Source organism: Myxocyprinus asiaticus, chromosome 12, assembly GCF_019703515.2.
Source record: "Myxocyprinus asiaticus isolate MX2 ecotype Aquarium Trade chromosome 12, UBuf_Myxa_2, whole genome shotgun sequence".
Lineage (NCBI taxonomy): Eukaryota > Metazoa > Chordata > Actinopteri > Cypriniformes > Catostomidae > Myxocyprinus > Myxocyprinus asiaticus.
This window is the reverse complement of record NC_059355.1, coordinates 29268009-29288532: the sequence shown is the minus strand read 5'-3', so window position 1 is coordinate 29288532 and position 20524 is coordinate 29268009. Positions and strand designations below refer to the sequence as shown.

The window sequence follows — 20524 nt, the reverse complement described above, 5'->3', positions numbered from 1 at the left end:
TTTTACTTTAGCTCATAGATGGCCCAGTGGACCATGTATTGGCGAGCAATAATGGAAAGTCACTGTATATGTAGCGATTCACAGCAGATTTAATTGAATCTAACTAATCAAATTGCAGTACAAGCAGCGGAAGTGAGGGAAGGGAATCAATCTCATTTGCCTTCGTTGTGACTGTGTAGGGGCAAAATACACACAGTGTCACATACACACAAACACACAAGCTCTATCTGCAAGCCTACAAGCTCAGCATCTAGCGCTGATTAGGAGTGCTGAAGCCTTGAAAAGAAATCGAACCAATCTGAGCCGCAAAAGCCAACAGAAACCGCCAGAACAGCCAACAAAACAACATCTGTGGGCATGCCAGCTGGACAAGCAAGGAACTATGGTTATTATTCCACAAGCCTGTTACCAGTTATTCTCAACATAACCCTCAGATTTCAGGATACACACACACAAAAAAATGTATTTTATTTTTAAAATCAATTCCTGTATAAGTACATGCCTTAATGTCTTGGCTACAAAACATGTTGAACATTTCCACTGTTTTTGCCCATTAAACTTATTTACCTTGCCTCAAAGGCAGGGTGTTTATTAAGTAGAAAGTTGTCACAATGGAAACTTCCATTAAACAGTTTACTGTAGGCTTTTCAGCTCAATTTGAACAACAAACACACAAATCAAATACACACAATATATATATATATATATATATATAAATTTAAAAAAATCACATATCAGCAAAAATGTAAAAGGTAACCTTATAAAGGTAAAGTATAAAACGATTGTTTTGGCCAACAAATATTGTCATGTATAAAATGTCCAACATTTAAACATGCAGCAACTTGCCTGACTTGACATTTATGAAATGAACTCGTGTCCTGAGATCACTTTTCGAAATCCATTAAAATCTGCCTTAATTTTACAGTTGACCCTTGCCTGCATGTATGCCAATATGGTTTTATTGTGTTCAGTTGTTTTCCCAACAGCTATAGCTAAAATATTCTGATACTGAAACTTTAGTTTGGAGGATAGAATTCACAAATAATTCTTAATTTAAGGTAGTTTAGAATTAGTTGTTAAAAACCAACATATAAAGCCACTGCTAGAGAAAACACCCATTTGCACTTCAAACCTTATAGTTACAAACCATACAGACTCAGAACCTTGCAGTTACTGTGACAACTTCCCTGTGTGATAACAAGGGAGACTTTTGGAGATTCCACCCCCATTTGGAGGTCTCCGGCCTACAGCTATATCTACTTAAACAAATGAGGCAATTTGAATGTTAAACAAAGAGGGAGTACAGTAGGTGATTGGCTAACAGATTACATGTCGAAGGACCTATCAGACTGCACCAATTGGGTTTAATGACTGCACTCAAAGTCATTTTTGCTAACGAAAATAGTTTCAAACAAAACCAAAGCAGGATCAACTAACCTGACAGACTGACAGCCTGTCTGGAATGGCATGACCACAGACAAGCAGAATGATACAAACAGTGAAGCGTTATACTTAATAACTTAATTATACTAAATATCAGCACCCTTGGAGTGCAACTTGTCCAATCAGATTAAAGGAAGGAAACTACTTGAGGTATAGTCATGAATATGTGCACATTAAATTGAATTCCTTCGTGTTTCAAAAGCCAGAAATAATAGCATTAGTTTCACCATCATTCCAGTGTGCATTTTATGGGTGAATGAGTGAGAGCAAATGAAAGGCAATAGAAAGCAAGAGTGAGAGAGAGAACAAGTGAGAGAGATTTCATTAAGGATGTGAAGCAAATGTCTATAAATTATTCAGTGATACCCTGTTTGTAACGCTACAAGCAGAACAGTCGTAGGTTCTCATTAGTACTCTGTGGATTACAGAGCGATATGTGAGACAGAAACAGAGAAGGAAAATGTCTAACCATTCATAAACACAGGAGGCTGCAATAACGTGCAAAGCCTGCAATGTATTTCAAAGGTGTTTTCTCAAGAGTGGCACATAGAGAAGAGTGAATGGGGGAGGGATGGAGGGATACATAGAGACGACAGAGTAAGAGAGAGGGGTTGGTGGCGACAGAGAGGAGACGGGGAGGAGGACTAATCGAGCTCTGGCGAGTGACAGCCAGGTGCTAGCTCTGTCTGTGAAGATCAGTCAAATCCCATGAGATTCACAACAGAAGACACATACATACAGCCAGTTTCCAACAGAGATAAAACACATGACCCATATTCATAATCATTTACAAATGGCAAACATGTTATAAGCCGTGAGAGTCCAACACATGGGGCGACACACAGCCTTAGCCAGGCTAATCCACATTTCATACAAATACTAAACACCCATCAGCCCCCCTACCTCCTTTTCTGTTTTTTGCAGTCGCTATCGAAAAACCATATGCACATGCACGCACACCAAAACAAATGGACAATACTCTCATTAGGTGCTGCCTTTCTTCAATCATTGCTGAAAGTCTGCATGACACCAGGAATACAGCTCTTCTCCAATGCAACAAAAATCTCAAGGGGCTCTCCACATTTATTTATAATAAGAATTACATTACAAACAAGGTCTGCACGCATTCACATACAAATAACGTAGAAGAAACAAGCTGGCTATTTGCTTGATAGGGAAGATTGGGGAAGAAAAAAAGCCAGAGAGTTATTCCTGCACTGCAGTAACAGCAACAGAGCCATTTAAAAAAAAAATTGTTCAGACCAATCACACATGCACGTACAAGACACAGAGCATTATGACAGGCTGAGATTCTCACCTCCACTAACGTTCTACGTGCCTCCCAGAGCATGTGAGAGTGAGTGCATCATGAGAGGGAGAATACGATAAAGACAGAAAGAGATGGAGAGGAAAAGTGATAGGAAGAAGGAGATACAGAGACAGTCCCAGAGAGAGAGAGGGGGGGGGGAGATTCCTCCTGCCTAGCATGTGCAGTGAACGCTGCTCCCCTCCTGTCTACCAAAAACACACAACACCCCTCCCTCTCTTGCTTTGAACTTCAACCTGACAATGCAAGAGAAAAAAAAGAGCAATGAGGAATGAGTTTGATAGCTATGAAGGAAAGAGAGGTAGAGAAAAACACAGATAGACTCTGCAAAAATGCCTTTTCTGGGTATATTTGTTTTGTTTTCAAGTAGAAATATCTAAACCTCCTTGAAACAATATTGTGTAAGATAAGATTTATTTTTCTTACTCTACTGACAAATTGTTTTTTCGTGAGATTTTGCAAGATTTATTCTTAAAAGAAGGCAACAGGAAGAAAAATTTACTTCATTCAAGATGTAAACTTAAACACTGAAAAAGTGGCAAGCTGCAGATGTTTCTTCAAGGATCTTTTTGTACTTGATCTAACTTAGTCAGATAAAAAATTTTACTTAAATGACTTCACTTTCTTCAAACAGTTAAAATAATATTCCGGTTTCAGTACATGTAAGTTCAATTGACAGTATTTGTGCTGTTAATTACCCCAAAATTAATCTTGACTCATCCCTCCTTTTCTTAAAAAATAAAAATAAAAATCCAGGTTACAGTGAGGCACTTACAATGAAGTGACAACCACAAGATGTAAACAATATGCATGTTAACATGATTTAATTTAGATAAAATCACTTACTAACCTTGTCTGTGCAAAGATACAGTATATCCAGTTTTACAACTTTGTTGCCATGACATAATGCAATAAACCCTAAAACGACAATGATTTAATCATCTTTACAGCTCAAATAATACAAGTTTTTTAACAGAAGAATAATGTATATAGAATAATAAGTGCTTTTATAATATCACAAGCTTCATATTTAAACCCTCCTTATTAAGGGGCCTGGGTAGCTCAGTGGTAACCACTCCTGGAGTTCGCTAGTTCGAATCCCAGGGAGTGCTGAGTGACTCCAGCCAGATCTCCTTAGCAATCAAAATTGGCCTGGTTGCTAGGGAGGGTAGAGTCACATGGGGTAACCTCCTCGTGGTTGCTATAATGTGGTTCGTTTCCAGTGGGGTGCGTGGTGAGTTGAGCACAGATGCCGCGGTGGATGGCGTGAGGCAGCTGGGATCCATCCTCTGCCACCCAGATTGAGGCGAATCACTATGCAACCACAAGGACTTAAAAGCACACTGGGAATTGGGCATTCCAAATTGGGTGAAAAAGGGGGGAAAATCCCCCCCCCAAAAAAACCTCTTGGCCCGATTCACTTCCATTGTACCATGAGTGCCTTGCTGTAACCTCAATATTTGAGTCAAAATGATATTTTGTGGTGTTCAACATTATACCACAAATGCTGTCAATTGAGCTTAACTTGTAATGAACCTGGAATATTCCTTTATTTTACAATATAAATTACACATATGGTTACCTGACAAACAATGTTTTACAGTGTACATTCTCTGAAAACAAACTTAATATTTTTTTTTTTTTGCTTCTCAATTAAATTACTCTTGTTTAAGGATTGTTTGATATTTTTACTGTAAAACAAGACAAAAATACTGACTAATATATACGGTATGCATAGCAGAGATATGCTCTGTGCAATTGGAAATGGTGAAGGAAATGGTCCTAGAGGGAAAAGAAAAACACACCACAAGAAAAAGAAAGAGCAGCAAAGATGAGTCAGAAAAGTGAAAAAAAAACAAAAAAACAAAAAAACAACAACAACAACAAAAAAAAAAAACATTCTTCATACTCTCTGAAAGGTTCAGTCCACTGCTGCAGTAACTCCCCCTGGCCTCCTTTTGACAAGGACCATCTGAGTGCTGAACTCAAGCGGACTGCTGCCTCAGAAGAAATGACCCGTGGAGGGGACCTCTCTTACTTTCTCACCCTCTTTCTTTTCAGTGCTTTTTCTCCTTACATTCTCCCTCTTCTTCAATATCCCTTTGAAAAGTTGGCTGTTTTACTGCTGAAGTTAACTTTCCTCCCTCTCTGTCTGTCAGAAAAGTGGGTGAACCCCAGCACTCAGCAGTGTAATTATTAGTACTGGGTGGAGGTTAGCCACTAACAATGCTGCACCACATCTCCACATTCCTCCACCAACTTATATTTTCATAACACCTGCTTCTCAAATGCAAGCTTCCTCTGGATTTCGGCATCTCTATCTTTCTTGATTTTTTTCTGTGTATATGTATGAGAGACGCAAGAAACAGAAAGAGAGATGATTAGACTGATGATTAGACATATTTAATGGAGAATATGACCATGTATTGTACAAATGACCATGTATTGTACAAATATTGGCTCTTCCATCCAAATCCTACATTTTATATTCAATTCACTATATATTCCACTGGTTTAGATAGACTGGTTTGTATAACACACACTACACATGTTTATTACTTCTACATTCCCTTACAAAAGGAGGTGGTATGCTTACATTGATGGTATAAGATGGTAATATGTACTATGGCACTTGTGTGTGTGTGTGTGTGTGCATGTATGTATGCCATTATCTTGGTACCATGTCCAAAAAGCTATGGAAGGACAATTGTACTTTTCAATTGTCTGAGGTAATTTCATGGCAGTGCTATCTTGAATGTCATGTCACAATTTTTGTCTTGAAGTTGTGCTTGGCTTTTTCATTTGGAGCAAACAAATTGAAGTGGCCCCATTAAGGAGGAAGCTATTAAACTCTGGGATGTGTTTGAGATGTCTGTCTAATCATAGAATTGAGATGGCCCTGCCATGACCATGTTTCACTTGGGTCCAGGGTGAGTCATCGCCCGTGTCAGAGCATAGATTAAAAGCAGACTGGAAGAGTGGAGGAGGTGTTGAGGCTCAGCATATCTAGTGCAGACTGGCAGTGAAATACAGCCTTTAGCAATAAAAAGCTCTTCCTACTCTAGTCAACACAGTGGTTTTGCAGACACTAATAAAAGTGAGCAATCGCACATTTAAACACTCACCCACAAATTTTCATCCTCTCTGACACATATACACATACTCAGGGATGGGCAGTATTTCAGATACATGTATTTGAAATACAAAATACTATTTTGTTATTTGTATTTTAAAGTCTTTGAAAAAAAATCTAATGTAATTTGTATTTAAATACATTTAAGTTTGGTATTTGTATATTTTCAAAATACATAAAATACTTTGCATTTGCTAACATTTGTGCTACAGGTGTACAATTATCAAAAGTGAATATAATATACCATGTTTTATACACCCGTTTCTGCAGGCATTTGTTAAACAAGCTTTAATATCATGAAATGTAGGAACTTTGACTCATTTATCGATATTACTTAATAAAAGTGAATGTTTATCACTTACTTTGTATATCTCCCCTGGTGCCGACATGTTTGTGTGACGTCCCGCACCTGCATCTCGAAATTGAATGCTGCCTTCAAGTACACCTAAGAAGCTCGTACCTACAAGCCAGGCGTTCATTATGACGACATGTCATGCATTCATGTGGGAAACAAAATACGGAAGAAGCCAAACTTACGCAATGAACGATGGCAAAGGCCCTTTTTCTGTTGTATCGGTGAATAAACATTAGTTAATAAACCTGCATCACTTATAAGCGACATCTATGATTTATTAATGCATGGTATCATATAACATATTATTAATTAATTTGCTTAAAACAAACCATGAAGGGTGAGTCATAAGTTGACTTATATATAACAAATTAATATGATTGAAATAAATTACAGAAGTTGAAATAAATTTGCAAAATCATTGCTTTTTATCATCTTTCATGTCAATACGCCCCTTCCAACATCCCAACACGGAAACTCCTGTATCATCTACAATTCCAAGTTTCCCATTTGTTAATATGACTTTGCGTGGTCATTCATGTGCTCAGAACACGTAATTATGATATTTATGACTCCCCTTGAAGGTCACGTGTTAAAACTTTCTGCACGAATTTCCCAGTTGGAATTTCTACTTGAAGTGTCATTACATTGCACTTTTCCTAGTAGGAAGTTGGAAAATACGACTTTCCGAGTTGAATGGAACGCAGCATAACATAAGGTGAGGATGTGAAAGTTGATTCTACTTGTTGCAAAAAACATAATAATTGCTGGCAACTGTTATTTAATTTCCATTAAAATATTAACATAGCTTTGATGCAGCCAATGCAATGCGTGTCAGCAGTGAGGAAATCAAAACTAATCAGCAGCCAGCTAGTGAGCTAGTCTAACTCCAATCGTCAGCAAGTTCACTAGCTATCGTTAGCTAGATCGCTAGCTAGCAAGTTAAAATGGAATATCAATAAGATTTGTCTTCAGTTAACATGATTGAATAAAAGATCACTAGCAAGGGGAAAATAGCATAAGCACTAACACTGGACATTAGCGCTAGCTAGTCTTGCTAGCTAATCAGTTGTTGGTTATAGCAACTGCTTGTGTATTTACTAGCTAGACAAGTGTGTAAAGCAGGGGTCGGCAACCAGTGGCACTCGTGCCAGCATTGGCACATGGAAAGGTAATCACTGGCACGCCAGCAACGGTGAGAGAGATAAGTAGACTATTTAATTTTTATTTTATAAATTCCACACCTGCATTCCAATCTACATCTTGATGTAATCCTTCTCATGGTCACACAGCGTGTTTTCATGAGCTGAATGGGTGGCTAAACAAATTGTTAAAATGTGACGAGACTCGCGCTGCTTGTGCAAGCCATACACGCGTCATGAGCCGGCAGCGCTTCATGTTCGGATAATCACATGTGTAAACGTGCCTGCTTTACTCCGGTCAGTCTGCGCGGATGACAGCCTACATTCCGTGTTTTGTTTGTTTCTTTTTGCTTTCAGAACAACACGTGATGTAATAAGGAAAACACCACTATTAATCCTTGAGATTTCCAACCCAGCATACAGGTCCCTCCTTAAACCATAGTCACACTCAAAACTACATTAGACAATTAAAAGAGAAAACATAAACCCACATCGTTGGATTCAAAAAACACGCATGGCAAAATATTAATTATTCAAAATATGAATTTAGGATTTTGCAGATGTGATTCTCCAAAAAGGGCTGAATAGTTGTTCGGCTTGTAATGCGGGAATGGCTTGCACAACAAATTTCATATAAAATAGCCTGCTCCTCTCTCGGGTGTGTGGATGTGGGGGGGGGGGGGGGGCGCACTCCATGTCAAAAAGGTTGCCAACCCCTGGTATAAAGCATTACTCCTTGCTAGATAGCAAGAAAAGTACCCTATGTTTTACATGTGATTTATTTAATAGGGCTCGCCACAAGTAATAGCAGGCTGCAGTGTAACATGGACAGAAATAAGTATAGAAATGGCTGCTATTTGGCATTTAGCACTACGTAAGTTTGCAATCATGTCCCTGTTTGTATTATTGTCTTTGATTGAAGAGGTAGGTGAAATGAAAACAAAAGTTTCTAAGCAGTTGTACACCAAAATGTTCTTTGCATTCACAATAGGTCCAGACAGATTTCAGCCTAATAGTGAAACTTCATTGAATGGTCAATTTCACATATATTTTGTGTATTTTCAAGATACAAAATACTGTATTTTATTTTGATATATTTAAAATGGGGTATTTTGTATTTTAATTTTAGATACATTTTCATGTATTTGTGCCCATCACTGCACACACTCACAAAATGTTGTAAATTATGTTGTTTTTTTGTTGTTGTTTTTTTTTAAATTGCTGTCAATCGATTAAAAATGTTAATCAAATTAATTACATTATATGCTGATTTATTAATCAAATGAATCACAATTAATCACATATAGTGTTATTTGCTGAGAAAAGCCCCAAAATGAACAAAATTGAAAGACATAACATTGTTGTGACAGACATGTAAAACAATGAATAGGCTAGACATTATAAAAGTACTCAACTTTAGAAGTCAATATATTGTTTATTTCCACATCAGCTATCCATTTTCTATCAAGTTTGTCAATCTATCCGAGGTAGACACAAGAACACATCACAGGAGGTGTGTTGCCTAAGAATGTAGTAGCAGCTAAGGACTGTGCAAAAACATGAAGGTGGTACTTCAAGCTTGAATTGTTCTAGGTAAGGACATTGTTTTTTGTTGTTTTTAAAAAAAACATTTTACATTACATTTTAGAGTTTACATGTAGGTCAGGGAACGTGATTAATTGCATTATATTTTAATCGCATCATTTTCTTGTTATTAGCCCCACTAAATTAAATTGACAGCCCTAATTTTTAAGATCTACTGGGAGGCCATTTGGTGAGGTACACCTTTGGCATGTGTTCTGTATTGTGAGTTCCAGCTGATCTTTTAAGCAGCTTACTAAAAGTTAGAATCTTTCCTCCTGCTTTTTGTTTCACTGTCTAGGCTGAATTGGAGGAAAAATGTGTGTAAAAACAAACTGACTCCCCTCATTTGACACACAAGCTGGCACTCAGTCAGACACACATAAACATGCACATGCTCATTAGCACTTAGTCGGCTATGGGTATATGGGGAAGGAGAGCAGGAAAGAACACGTACACAATCTATACCAGTACTGTTCATAAAATAGGTCACATAAATTCCCCACGCCAAAACACAGGCATCCATATCAACCATAAAAGCTAACAACTTTACACTGTACACACAGACCTAGACTTATGGCCCTATCTATTATTTCAAGGTCTGGTGAAGCGGCAAGATATAATTTCTGCCCTAGAATACAGTGCGTCAGATATTTTACTTGCATATTGCACTGCATATTTTTCCATGTATAGTGTTAACATCATCTGCTAAATATTGTATGGAAATGCTAAATGGTCAAGAGTGGCCATGGGATGTACACTACTTGATTCATATTCATTAGGGAGATAAGAGTCAAATGGAGGCCCTTGCCACTTGGACAAATACCACTAATAAAATGCAACAGCAAGCAACAGGGGATGGTGCTGTAAACCAGACAAAACAAAAACAGCAGACATGCATCTCTGACAAAGAAAATGGATACAGACTACACTTGTTCCCCTGTGGAAACACTACTCAAGTAAACACAATATAAAGTGTTTCGACACTTGCAGAGGCTCTGAAACTTTTTGATACCACATGTATGAAAGGGCTACTTTTTTATTAAATTTTGTAGACTATGGTAATGAGATATTGCAGGCAGATGCTTTAGAGACACATATTGTTGCAGTTTAGTTATGGCTTCTCCTTTTATCTATATAGAGAGCTTAATTCCACTAAAGTCCTTATTCTACAAGACCATATTTCCTTATTATAATATTTCTGATGGTGTCATTATTTCGATCAGTGGTACTCAACTGGTGGGTCTTGACCCAAACGTGGTTTGCAGGTCTGCTCTAATAGGTTCACAGACAGCAGGTAAGAAACTATTCAAATAATCAATGCAACCTACCATATATTCATAATTAGAATAGAAGAAAAAAAAAAAACACTTTTGAAAAGGATGAGCTTTCTATATATTTTTTTTTAATGTCAAAGACTATGAGGCTAATTAACTTAAAGGGATGGTTCATCCAAAAATTAAAATTATCTTATCGTTTACTCGCCCTCATGCCATCCCAGATGTGTATGACTTACTTTCTTCCGTAGAACACAAACAAAGATTTTTAGAAGAATATCTCAGCTCTGTAGGTCATTTCAGTGCAAGTGAATGGTGGCCAGACATTTGAAGCTCCAAATGCAGATAAAGGCAACATTAAAGTAATACATTCAACACCAGTAGTTAAAGCAATGTCTTCTGAAATGATCCAGTTGGTTTTGGGTGAGAACAACCAAAATAAAACACTTGCCATTGCAATCTCTAGGCACAATCATGATTTCCAGCTCAATTACACTTCCTAGAGCTTGACGCATGCGCAGAGCAACAGATGGCGCTATAGGAAGTGTAATCGAGCTTGAAATCATGATTGAAATTATGAAATCTGTTCTCATCCAAAACCGATTGGATCGCTTCAGATGAAATTGATTAACTGGGGGGCCTGGGTGGCTAAGCGAATAAAGACGCTGGCTACCACACCTGGAGTCGCGAGTTCTAATCCAGGGCGTGCTGAGTGACTCCAGCCAGGTCTCCTAAGCAACCAAATCGGCTCGGTTGCTAGGGAGGGTAGAGTCACATGGGGTAACCTCCTCTTGGTCACTATAATGTGTGGTTCTCGCTCTCAGTTGGGCATGTGGTGAGTTGTGCGTGGATGCCGCGGAGAATAGCGTGAATCCTCCACAATCCCGGATTGAGGTGAGTCACTATGCCACCACAAGGACTTAGAGCGCATTGGGAACTGGGCATTCCAAATTGGGGAGAAAAGGGGAGAAAAGAAAATGCTGCCTTTATCTGCGTTTTTGAGCTTCAAAGGTCTGGCCACCATTCACCTGCAATTTATGGACCTACAGAACTGAAATATTCTTCTAAAAATCTTAAATTTTGGGTGAAATAACCCTTTAACAGTTGCTTGTGTGATATTTCAGCACAGCAACCTGCACTAACCACCCGCAATCTAGTTTAAGCAGGTGCAATCAGCACTGAAATGGCGCTGTCTTGAGAATTTAATTTGTCATTGTCATTCCTTTCTGTGCAAACAAGCCTCCTTTCTATGTAAATCAGGCCCGAAAGAACTTACATCGTGCTATTAGTGCCAGATGAAAACAAGTGGTAACATTTATTTTATTTAAAAGAGATGTCTGTTTTAATTTCTATCAATCATATCAGCAGTAATTTATCAAATAATGATTAAATGAAGTAGAAGAGAGTTTTAACCTGGCATATAGCCTATCCAGATACGTGGTGTAGTCAAGCGCACTTTCGGCATGTTAAAGAGATTACTGATGGGGTGATGCTGTACAGTCCCAGAAGAGTGTGTCAGATCACGGTGTTCTGCAGCATCCTCTGCAATTTGTGCTAAAAATCAGCCCACAAGATCAGAATTGCACGTGCAAATTGCGTTCAGCAGCTATTTGTGGGCGTGTTTGCGCCATTGCCTGATCTGCATAATTCCTTTAATGAATCATGCACTAAACCATTGCAGACAGTGCATGCAAATAACCACCGCTTAAGCCAGGTGCAATTCATTCTTTGTGAATTCCCCCTATGTGTTCAGTCAAACTTTACAATACTATGGTACAAATTCATCTGTCACTTGGTAGAAGCTAGCCAAATAAGATACAGTAGATGCCAACATGGCAGGTTGCATGACATACCTTCATCCTCAAAAACCATGCATAAAACTAGAAAATTTAGCCCAGACTACTTTAAATACAGGTTTAATTTGGTACTGTGTTGGGTCAGCACTTGACATCCGATGTAAAATCTGGGTCCTGAAGCAAAACCACTTGAGAACCACTGATTTAGATGGCAACTTCATGCTATCTCGTTCTTGAGTGACACTAAATAGTGTTATGATCCATGTTTGGGGCAAATCAACTAGACATATCCAAGTACCAAGTTATTATCTACCTAGTTCAGCAATAGTGCATGCATCTACACCTAGCAGCAGAAGTGTGTTTGGTTTGTTTAATACTTAGGCTAAATTGTTTCAATAACTCAAATAACCAAAATTATTACTGACACTGCCATTGTCAGCATCATCTCAACTTAATGCAGAAACTGGAAAATATCTGCTTACAACAGTACCAACACACACTGAGCATTGTTTGCCCTCTGCCGGCTTTAACCACAGTCCTGTCACAAATTTTGCTGTATGCTTAAGGCTTCCCTGCACACTGGCATCCGTATCATGTGCCTCTGTGAAGATATGAGAGGAACTGATGTTAATGCTCCCACAATGTGAAGTGAGCTATGTGAGCATTGCTGTGGATTAGATTAAAGAATTGTAACAGTTAAAGGATGGGCAAGGAGGAGGCGGGAACTGGCTGAACAGTTAACAAAGTTTTAATGCAAAACTCAACATAAAACAAACATAAACAAACACACACACACACACACACACACACACACACGCGCGTGCACATGCAGTGCGTGTGGTCTCTCTCTCTCGAACTGGCGTCTCCGGCAAAAACATCTTAAATATACAGCTTCATCATGTTGCCAATTTTAATTGAATTTTACGATGAAATACACAAACCATGGACAAGCTGCTTGCAAACTTCAAATCTGGTATGAAGCTATGTGATTGTTACACTTAATAATGGTGAACTGCCCCTTTAAAGAGAGCTTTAGCAGTCTCACGACCCTGAAGAATGTGATTAACATAGACTTGCACAATTTGGGAAAAAAGGCAGAAAAATATTAAGTAAAATAGCCATGGATGACTCAACACATGAATCAAAGGATCAATTGAAAGAGAAAAGAGAAAGACATGCCACTATTGAAAGAGAAAGATGTGTCTCAACTGAAGAGGGGAGCGAGAGGGAAGGTATATTGTGTGCTTGTGAGATGGCTGGGGCTGAGGGGGGAGTGGAAGAGTGAGCGTGTGATAAAGTGAGTCTGAACGGGTTTCCTGGGAAAGAGTACAGTGTGAGAAGGACTGATAAGAACCTCAGGCTGTTTGTGTTTAAACCACCACATCTGAACCAGGCCAGAACAAAGACTAATGGAAAAGTCTGAGAAAGAGAGAGAGGGAAACCTCAATAAAACTGTGTGGCCCTGTAAAGAGTATCATGCATAGATTGTCAATGGTAACTGGCATGGAAAAGAGGCTGGCAGTTACAATGTGGGATGGTTTAGAGTCACACAATCATGCAAAATATATTTTTTCCACTGCTCTGCTACAGCAGTAGCATTCATGATTCACTGAAGTAAAAAGAATAAAATGCCTTGAGTTATACAATCACATTTGACAGCTTTTGAGACTGAAATGTTTGATTAGCTCATTAAAATTAATTAGAAGCCTGTGCAGTAGAGTTTGATAAAGTGATGGAAATCGCTTCAGATTCTAAACACACCACTGTCATTTGTCATATAACCTTAATTGGTGATTTCCAGATTTCTATGTGTGTATTGGTGCACATCAATTGAATTTTCACTCTTTCTTTTCTTTTTTTCATTTTTAAGATGTGGAGAAATAGCAGTGTATACTTAAGTTATTAATTTACTCATTCAATTAGACTGATTACATTATTTGCTTGATCCTGGATGAGTCATTACCTGAGGAAAGGAGCACATTAGAAATCTCATAAAGGGTATATTACAATGATCATACATGTGTTTTTTGATGAATGGAAAAGGAGTGTTTGGCTGTATGAGAAAGAAAATATAAAGGAAAGAAAGAAAAAGAGAGAATATCAGGCTCTTTTCATTGTCTCTTTTGGACAGGGTCTGTTTTGTTTATACAGGCCGATTCTGGAAGTCTACAGATACTGCTGCGGGCTGTTTGTGCTCTGCTGCTGAGGCTGTGGCCAAATTACTCCCACTATCAATAATCAAGAGGCTCTCAGCCAAGCATATGTGTGGGGGGCTCAGCACAAGACCTCAGAATATGTATAGTGGATTACCAAACAATCCTATTTTTTTCCCCTCCATTTTCTTTCCTTTTCTCCATTGTTCAATACATCTGTTTTAATTTTTCTTTCTGTGAATATATTTATATGTACATATATTATTTTGAAATAGAAATATGCTTAAAATATAGCCCATATGTTTGAAATGATACATTTTAATAAGAACATTTCAGACATATTTGAGTATTGGAAAAACAGCATTGCAATTTAATATTGGGGGGGTGGGGGGTTAATCTGTAAATGCATATTATTTTGGAGGGGTTAATAGACCTTATTCACGCTAGCTCCTTTGATTTTTAATGGGAATGACAATGAGGCTGGGAGGGATAGACTTACAGTCTCTTCAAGGGGCTGTACTGCAGTTTAAAGTCGGCATGAAACGGAAGTTGCGACCGACTTCACTTACGTATTGTGGCGTATTTCCGAGTGAAATAGCTTATCGAACAAGAAAAAAATGTAGGGCGGGATTTGAGGTTATTCATTGGTTGTTGATTGGATTGTGAATATATGGGCACTGCATAGCAGAACGGAGACAGATCTGAATGCGAGTTTGCAGTGGACAGCACACCCCTACCACCGTGTTGCTCGAGTCAGAGCTGGTTATTGGTGAAATTGAGCAGCGATCTCAACACATTTATGATCAAACTGACAACATAAACCCACAAGCACATCGCGGTCTTTGATTACGATGAGGCTGTAGCCGTTGAAATACGAGTGAGTAAAAGAAAACCATTTTAATGTTTTGAATCAAAATACACCAAATATAACACTAAAAAAAACACTTACTCGTGCTGTGCATCCCAAGATAACTGCATTCAAAAATATAAATAAACTCCAGAGGCATCCGAAGCATTGTATTCATTAGTGATCACCTCAGCAATTCAGACGTGAAATGTCTTGAACACAGCCGCGAATTTGCCGTTATTCCTCCTCATTCGAAATGTAAATTCAAGCCAGCTAACCTGTAACCATGGAAGTTTGGATTAAGGAACAATAGTATTGAGGGAAAACAGACGAAAACACACCTTTCCACCTTCACCAATATGCGATTGACACTTAATTCAACTCTAAGCAAGGTTGTGTTATTTATAAGAAAGGGGCAGGGTTTAAATGGACTAAATGATTGGAGAAGTCCTGTATATGTCACCAGAGAGAAGACTGTCGTTTCACCGGAAGATCGAGTTATAACATTCTGATTAAAGATTACGAGGTAAAAAATTAAATAAAACATATGCATGGATGAATCGTTCACAATAAGATCAATAACATGCATTTAGAAAGTAGAAAGAGTGAATTTTAGTTTCATGCCGAAGAGTTTTTGGATCATTCCGTGTACAAAACATTGATAAAATATCTGTCCATGAACATTCAGTATACAAAGAACTCCAGACAAAATGAATTGTGGAAAATCAGATGTAATCTAGGGGCTTTATACAGCTTTATACCATCCGTGCCATTGAAGAGATGGTAATTCTATCCCTCACAGGCTTGTTGTCATTCCCATTAAAAATCAAAGATGGTGCTAGTGTGAATAATGTCAATAGCGGCTGGGCACAAATAGATTTTTTTGTTCGGCTAATACATAAATAATGTAAACAAAAGCATATAGTGAACAATAATTTCAACATACAGAATACTGTTACTGCCACAATGTATATACATAAAGTACATATTTTGCAAAGTAATGTAGATTACCACATTTCCTCTGTCAAATCAGTTTCAATTCATTTTAATATACCACCATTTGGCATCACTCTGATTCAAAGATAAATACTGCTGCATGACTATGCAGTGCTTAAAAAACCTGAAACCTTATGTTTTGTGTTATAGTTTAGTAAAAGAAAACAATCCCAAACAGTCATGGAATTATCTGACTTTAGGGAATCTCAGTTGTTAATGCATTTTTCTTTTTTCTACAGGAGCACTGAATGAATTAAGCTTGAACAGTCAAAAAGTATTGTGTTTAGAGCATAACTATTTAAAAGGATCCCACATGGGTAAACAATATTTTTCGCACAGGCTGATGGAATCAGCATGATTTCACTGTGTGCGATTTTTAAACTGTTATCATGGGGCTTTTGTGACAGTTTGGCTGCCTTTTTAAAAAAAACAAACGTATTATATGTGACTAAATGCAGCGGGTGCTAGCCAGGCTTCACTTCAGTCTTTTACGATGGACTTCAGAGGATGAACTGATACCAACTCCAACTGTAAGACATCGGATACTTCATATGCCACTGCCTGAACCTTGGACTTAGAATGGACCGAACCTCACCGAATTGACCTGCCGGTTGAACTGCAATGCACCTCATTGATGTCTGCCTGCATCACCTTTGTCTATTGATGGACTACACTCTTGAAATGGAATACATACAGGTGCATCTCAATAAATTAGAATGTCGTGGAAAAGTTCATTTATTTCAGTAATTCAACTCAAATTGTGAAACTTGTGTATTAAATAAATTCAGTGCACACAGACTGAAGTAGTTTAAGTCTTTGGTTCTTTTAATTGTGATGATTTTGGCTCACATTTAACAAAAACCCACCAATTCACTATCTCAAAAAATTAGAATACATCATAAGACCAATAAAAAAAACATTTTTAGTGAATTGTTGGCCTTCTGGAAAGTATGTTAATTTACTGTATATGTACTCAATACTTGGTAGGGGCTCCTTTTGCTTTAATTACTGCCTCAATTCGGCATGGCATGGAGGTGATCAGTTTGTGGCACTGCTGAGGTGGTATGGAAGCCCAGGTTTCTTTGACAGTGGCCTTCAGCTCATCTGCATTTTTTGGTCTCTTGTTTCTCATTTTCCTCTTGACAATACCCCATAGATTCTCTATGGGGTTCAGGTCTGGTGAGTTTGCTGGCCAGTCAAGCACACCCACACCATGGTCATTTAACCAACTTTTGGTGCTTTTGGCAGTGTGGGCAAGTGCCAAATACTGCTGGAAAATGAAATCATCATCTTTAAAAAGCTGGTCAGCAGAAGGAAGCATGAAGTGCTCCAAAATTTCTTGGTAAACGGGTGCAGTGACTTTGGTTTTCAAAAAACACAATGGACCAACACCAGCAGATGACATTGCACCCCAAATCATCACAGACTGTGGAAACTTAACACTGGACTTCAAGCAACTTGGGCTATGAGCTTCTCCACCCTTCCTCCAGACTCTAGGACCTTGGTTTCCAAATGAAATACGAAACTTGCTCTCATCTGAAAAGAGGACTTTGGAACACTGGGCAACAGTCCAGTTCTTCTTCTCCTTAGCCCAGGTAAGACCCCTCTGACATTGTCTGTGGTTCAGGAGTGGCTTAACAAGAGGAATATGACAACTGTAGCCAAATTCCTTGACACGTCTGTGTGTGGTGGCTCTTGATGCCTTGACCCCAGCCTCAGTCCATTCCTTGTGAAGTTCACCCAAATTCTTGAATCGATTTTGCTTGACAATCATAAGGCTGCGGTTCTCTCAGTTGGTTGTGCATCTTTTTCTTCCACACTTTTTCCTTCCACTCAACTTTCTGTTAACATGCTTGGATACAGCACTCTGTGAACAGCCAGCTTATTTGGCAATGAATGTTTGTGGCTTACCCTCCTTGTGAAGGGTGTCAATGATTGTCTTCTGGACAACTGTCAGATCAGCAGTCTTCCCCATGATTGTGTAGCCTAGTGAACCAAACTGAGAGACCATTTTGAAGGCTCAGGAAACCTTTGCAGGTGTTTTGAGTTGATTAGCTGATTGGCATGTCACCATATTCTAATTTTTTGAGATAGTGAATTGGTGGGTTTTTGTTAAATGTGAGCCAATATCATCACAATTAAAAGAACCAAAGACTTAAACTACTTCAGTCTGTGTGCACTGAATTTATTTAATACACGAGTTCACAATTTGAGTTGAATTACTGAAATAAATGAACTTTTCCATGACATTCTAATTTATTGAGATGCACCTGTAGACTATTATTTAATTGCCAACAAAAGCCTTCATCAGCCAACTAACAAAGGACAATGCATCTATGTGAACTTCTGCAGTTAATCCAGGATAGACTTCAAAGACTTTAGTCATTAATCTTACAATTCATAAAAAATCTTTTAAAACACTGGACCTTAACACTTACTTAGTTTACTAATCTTAAACTATGACCTGCACTGCACATAAATAACTAATATTGGCATTATATTCATGATGGTTAGCCAGAGGGGAACTGGCCCCCACAGTGAGCCTGGTTTCTCCCAAGGTTATTTTTCTCCATTAACCAACATCTTATGGAGTTTTGTGTTCCTTGCCACAGTCGCCTTCAGCTTGCTCACAGGGGTTCTAAATACAAATATTATTTCATTCTTTAATTTTTATACACAATTTACAATCATATTTAAACAAACTATACAATGATAACGCTAAGACTTTATAGATATTACAGTTTCATTTTTTGTTAATGCATGATTTTCTGTAAAGCTGCTTTGAAACTATGTGTGTTGTGAAAAGCACTATACCAATAAAAATGACGACTTGGCCCCTAACCACATCCTACACAGTTTTAGCAATAAATGCATTGAGTTAATATGCGTTATTAATAAAAATTGTATACCTTTTCTTATATGCTGAAATTAGAACTTTCCTGACCCTTGACTTATTAAAAAAATAATTAAAAATTATATGTTTTTTGTTATTAAAATGTTTATTGATTCATAAATTAACACAAAAAATACAACAACATCTATATAATGAATCAAAAACTTTAAACATTAAACCCCCACTATATCCCCTCCCCCTACCAAACTCTCAACCCACCCTGACCCCCCCACGAATGCCCCTGTGGTCAATAGAATATAGACACACACACAGAAAACTAAAACAACAACATAAAATAACATACAATAATCAAGTTTTTGAAAAAAAAAACTACATTCTAAATTACTCCCTCCACCGCCCCACCTCGAGATTCCCTCAAAAATGCTAAATAATTGCCCCATTTCTTATTGTAATTTTCCCTAACCCCCATCCTAATGCTCGACCCCTCCTCGAAGGCAGCCACCCTCCCCATCTCCGCGCACCACTCCGGGAACGATGGTGCTCCATCCGACTTCCAACTCCTCAAAATAACCTGCCTACCAATCATCACACCGGTCAAAACCCAGTCCTTCATGTACTTATCTACCAAATCCATGACCTCCCTATCTCCCAAAATACAGAGTCTGGGACAGAACGAGACCTGAGTGCCCAACACATCACACACAAACTTTGCACCTTCAGCTAAAATTCTTGGATCTTAAGGCACCCCCAAAAAACATGGATGGTGTCTCCATCTTCAGTATGGCATCACCAGCAGATGGGTGTGTCCTTAAGACCAAGACTATATAATCTAGAGGGGGTCCAATAAAATCTATGTAAAATCTTAAATTGCATAAGGCAAACCCTTGCATCTCTAGATGCAGACTTTATGTTTTTTAGAATCCTTGCCCACACTCCAATACCAAGTTTAAATCTTTCTCCCATAATCTTTTAAGAGAATTTAAAGCTTAGTCCCCCAGACTCTGAATTAACAAGGAGTAATACACTGATGCCTCGTGACCCTTCCCAAAAGCAGCAATCACCACTTCCAGAGTATCTGATGCTCTAGGGGGCTGTATGCTACTCCCAAAAACAGAGCAGAGCAGGTGGCGCATCTGTAAATACTTATAAAATTGAGATCTGGGAATCCCAAAATGTTGAATCAAATTTTCAAAAGATCTCAATACTCCACTCTCATACAGGTCACCAAGTGTATTAACCCCCCTCACAATCCAATCTGACCAACAGAAAGGGGACTTATTAATACATAGTTTAGGGTTCAGCCATATGTTCGAGGCTACGTTTAAATAAATATCAGAATTAAACACTTTTGTCCATATCGTGTGCAAATGCAAAATAACAGGGTGTGACTTAACCTCTCCAGCTAGTTTAATCGAAAGGCTTTGCAGTGGCGAGATAGGGGCAAGAACTTCCTTTTCAATACAAAACCAGGGAGGAGCTCTCTCAGGTGGAAGCGACCAATGAACCAAATGCCTAAGACTGAATGCATAATAATAAAATAAAATCTTGGGTAGGCCTAACCCACCTTTGTCAATCGGCCTATGTAACTTACTGAAATTTAACCTGGAATGTTTACCATTCCAA

At 38.3% G+C, this 20524-nt stretch overlaps 1 protein-coding gene across 7 annotated transcripts in view; it reads right to left on the bottom strand.

Annotated features, from left to right (window-relative positions):
• The window catches only part of LOC127449050 (KN motif and ankyrin repeat domain-containing protein 4-like), a 79580-nt gene that overhangs the window by 31087 nt on the left and 27969 nt on the right, over positions 1-20524 (bottom strand). For 5 of the 7 annotated variants that reach the window (XR_007898644.1, XR_007898645.1, XM_051712151.1 and 2 more), the window contains exon 1: positions 2762-2827. The exons of the other annotated variants lie outside the window; for them this stretch is intronic. Coding sequence is in view for 3 of the 5 variants with exons in the window: in XM_051712151.1 (XP_051568111.1) it covers positions 2762-2794 (33 nt within the window). In the remaining 2 variants the exon portion in view is untranslated. Of the gene's footprint in view, positions 1-2761; positions 2828-20524 lie in introns of those variants that run through there. 7 annotated transcript variants of the gene reach the window in all.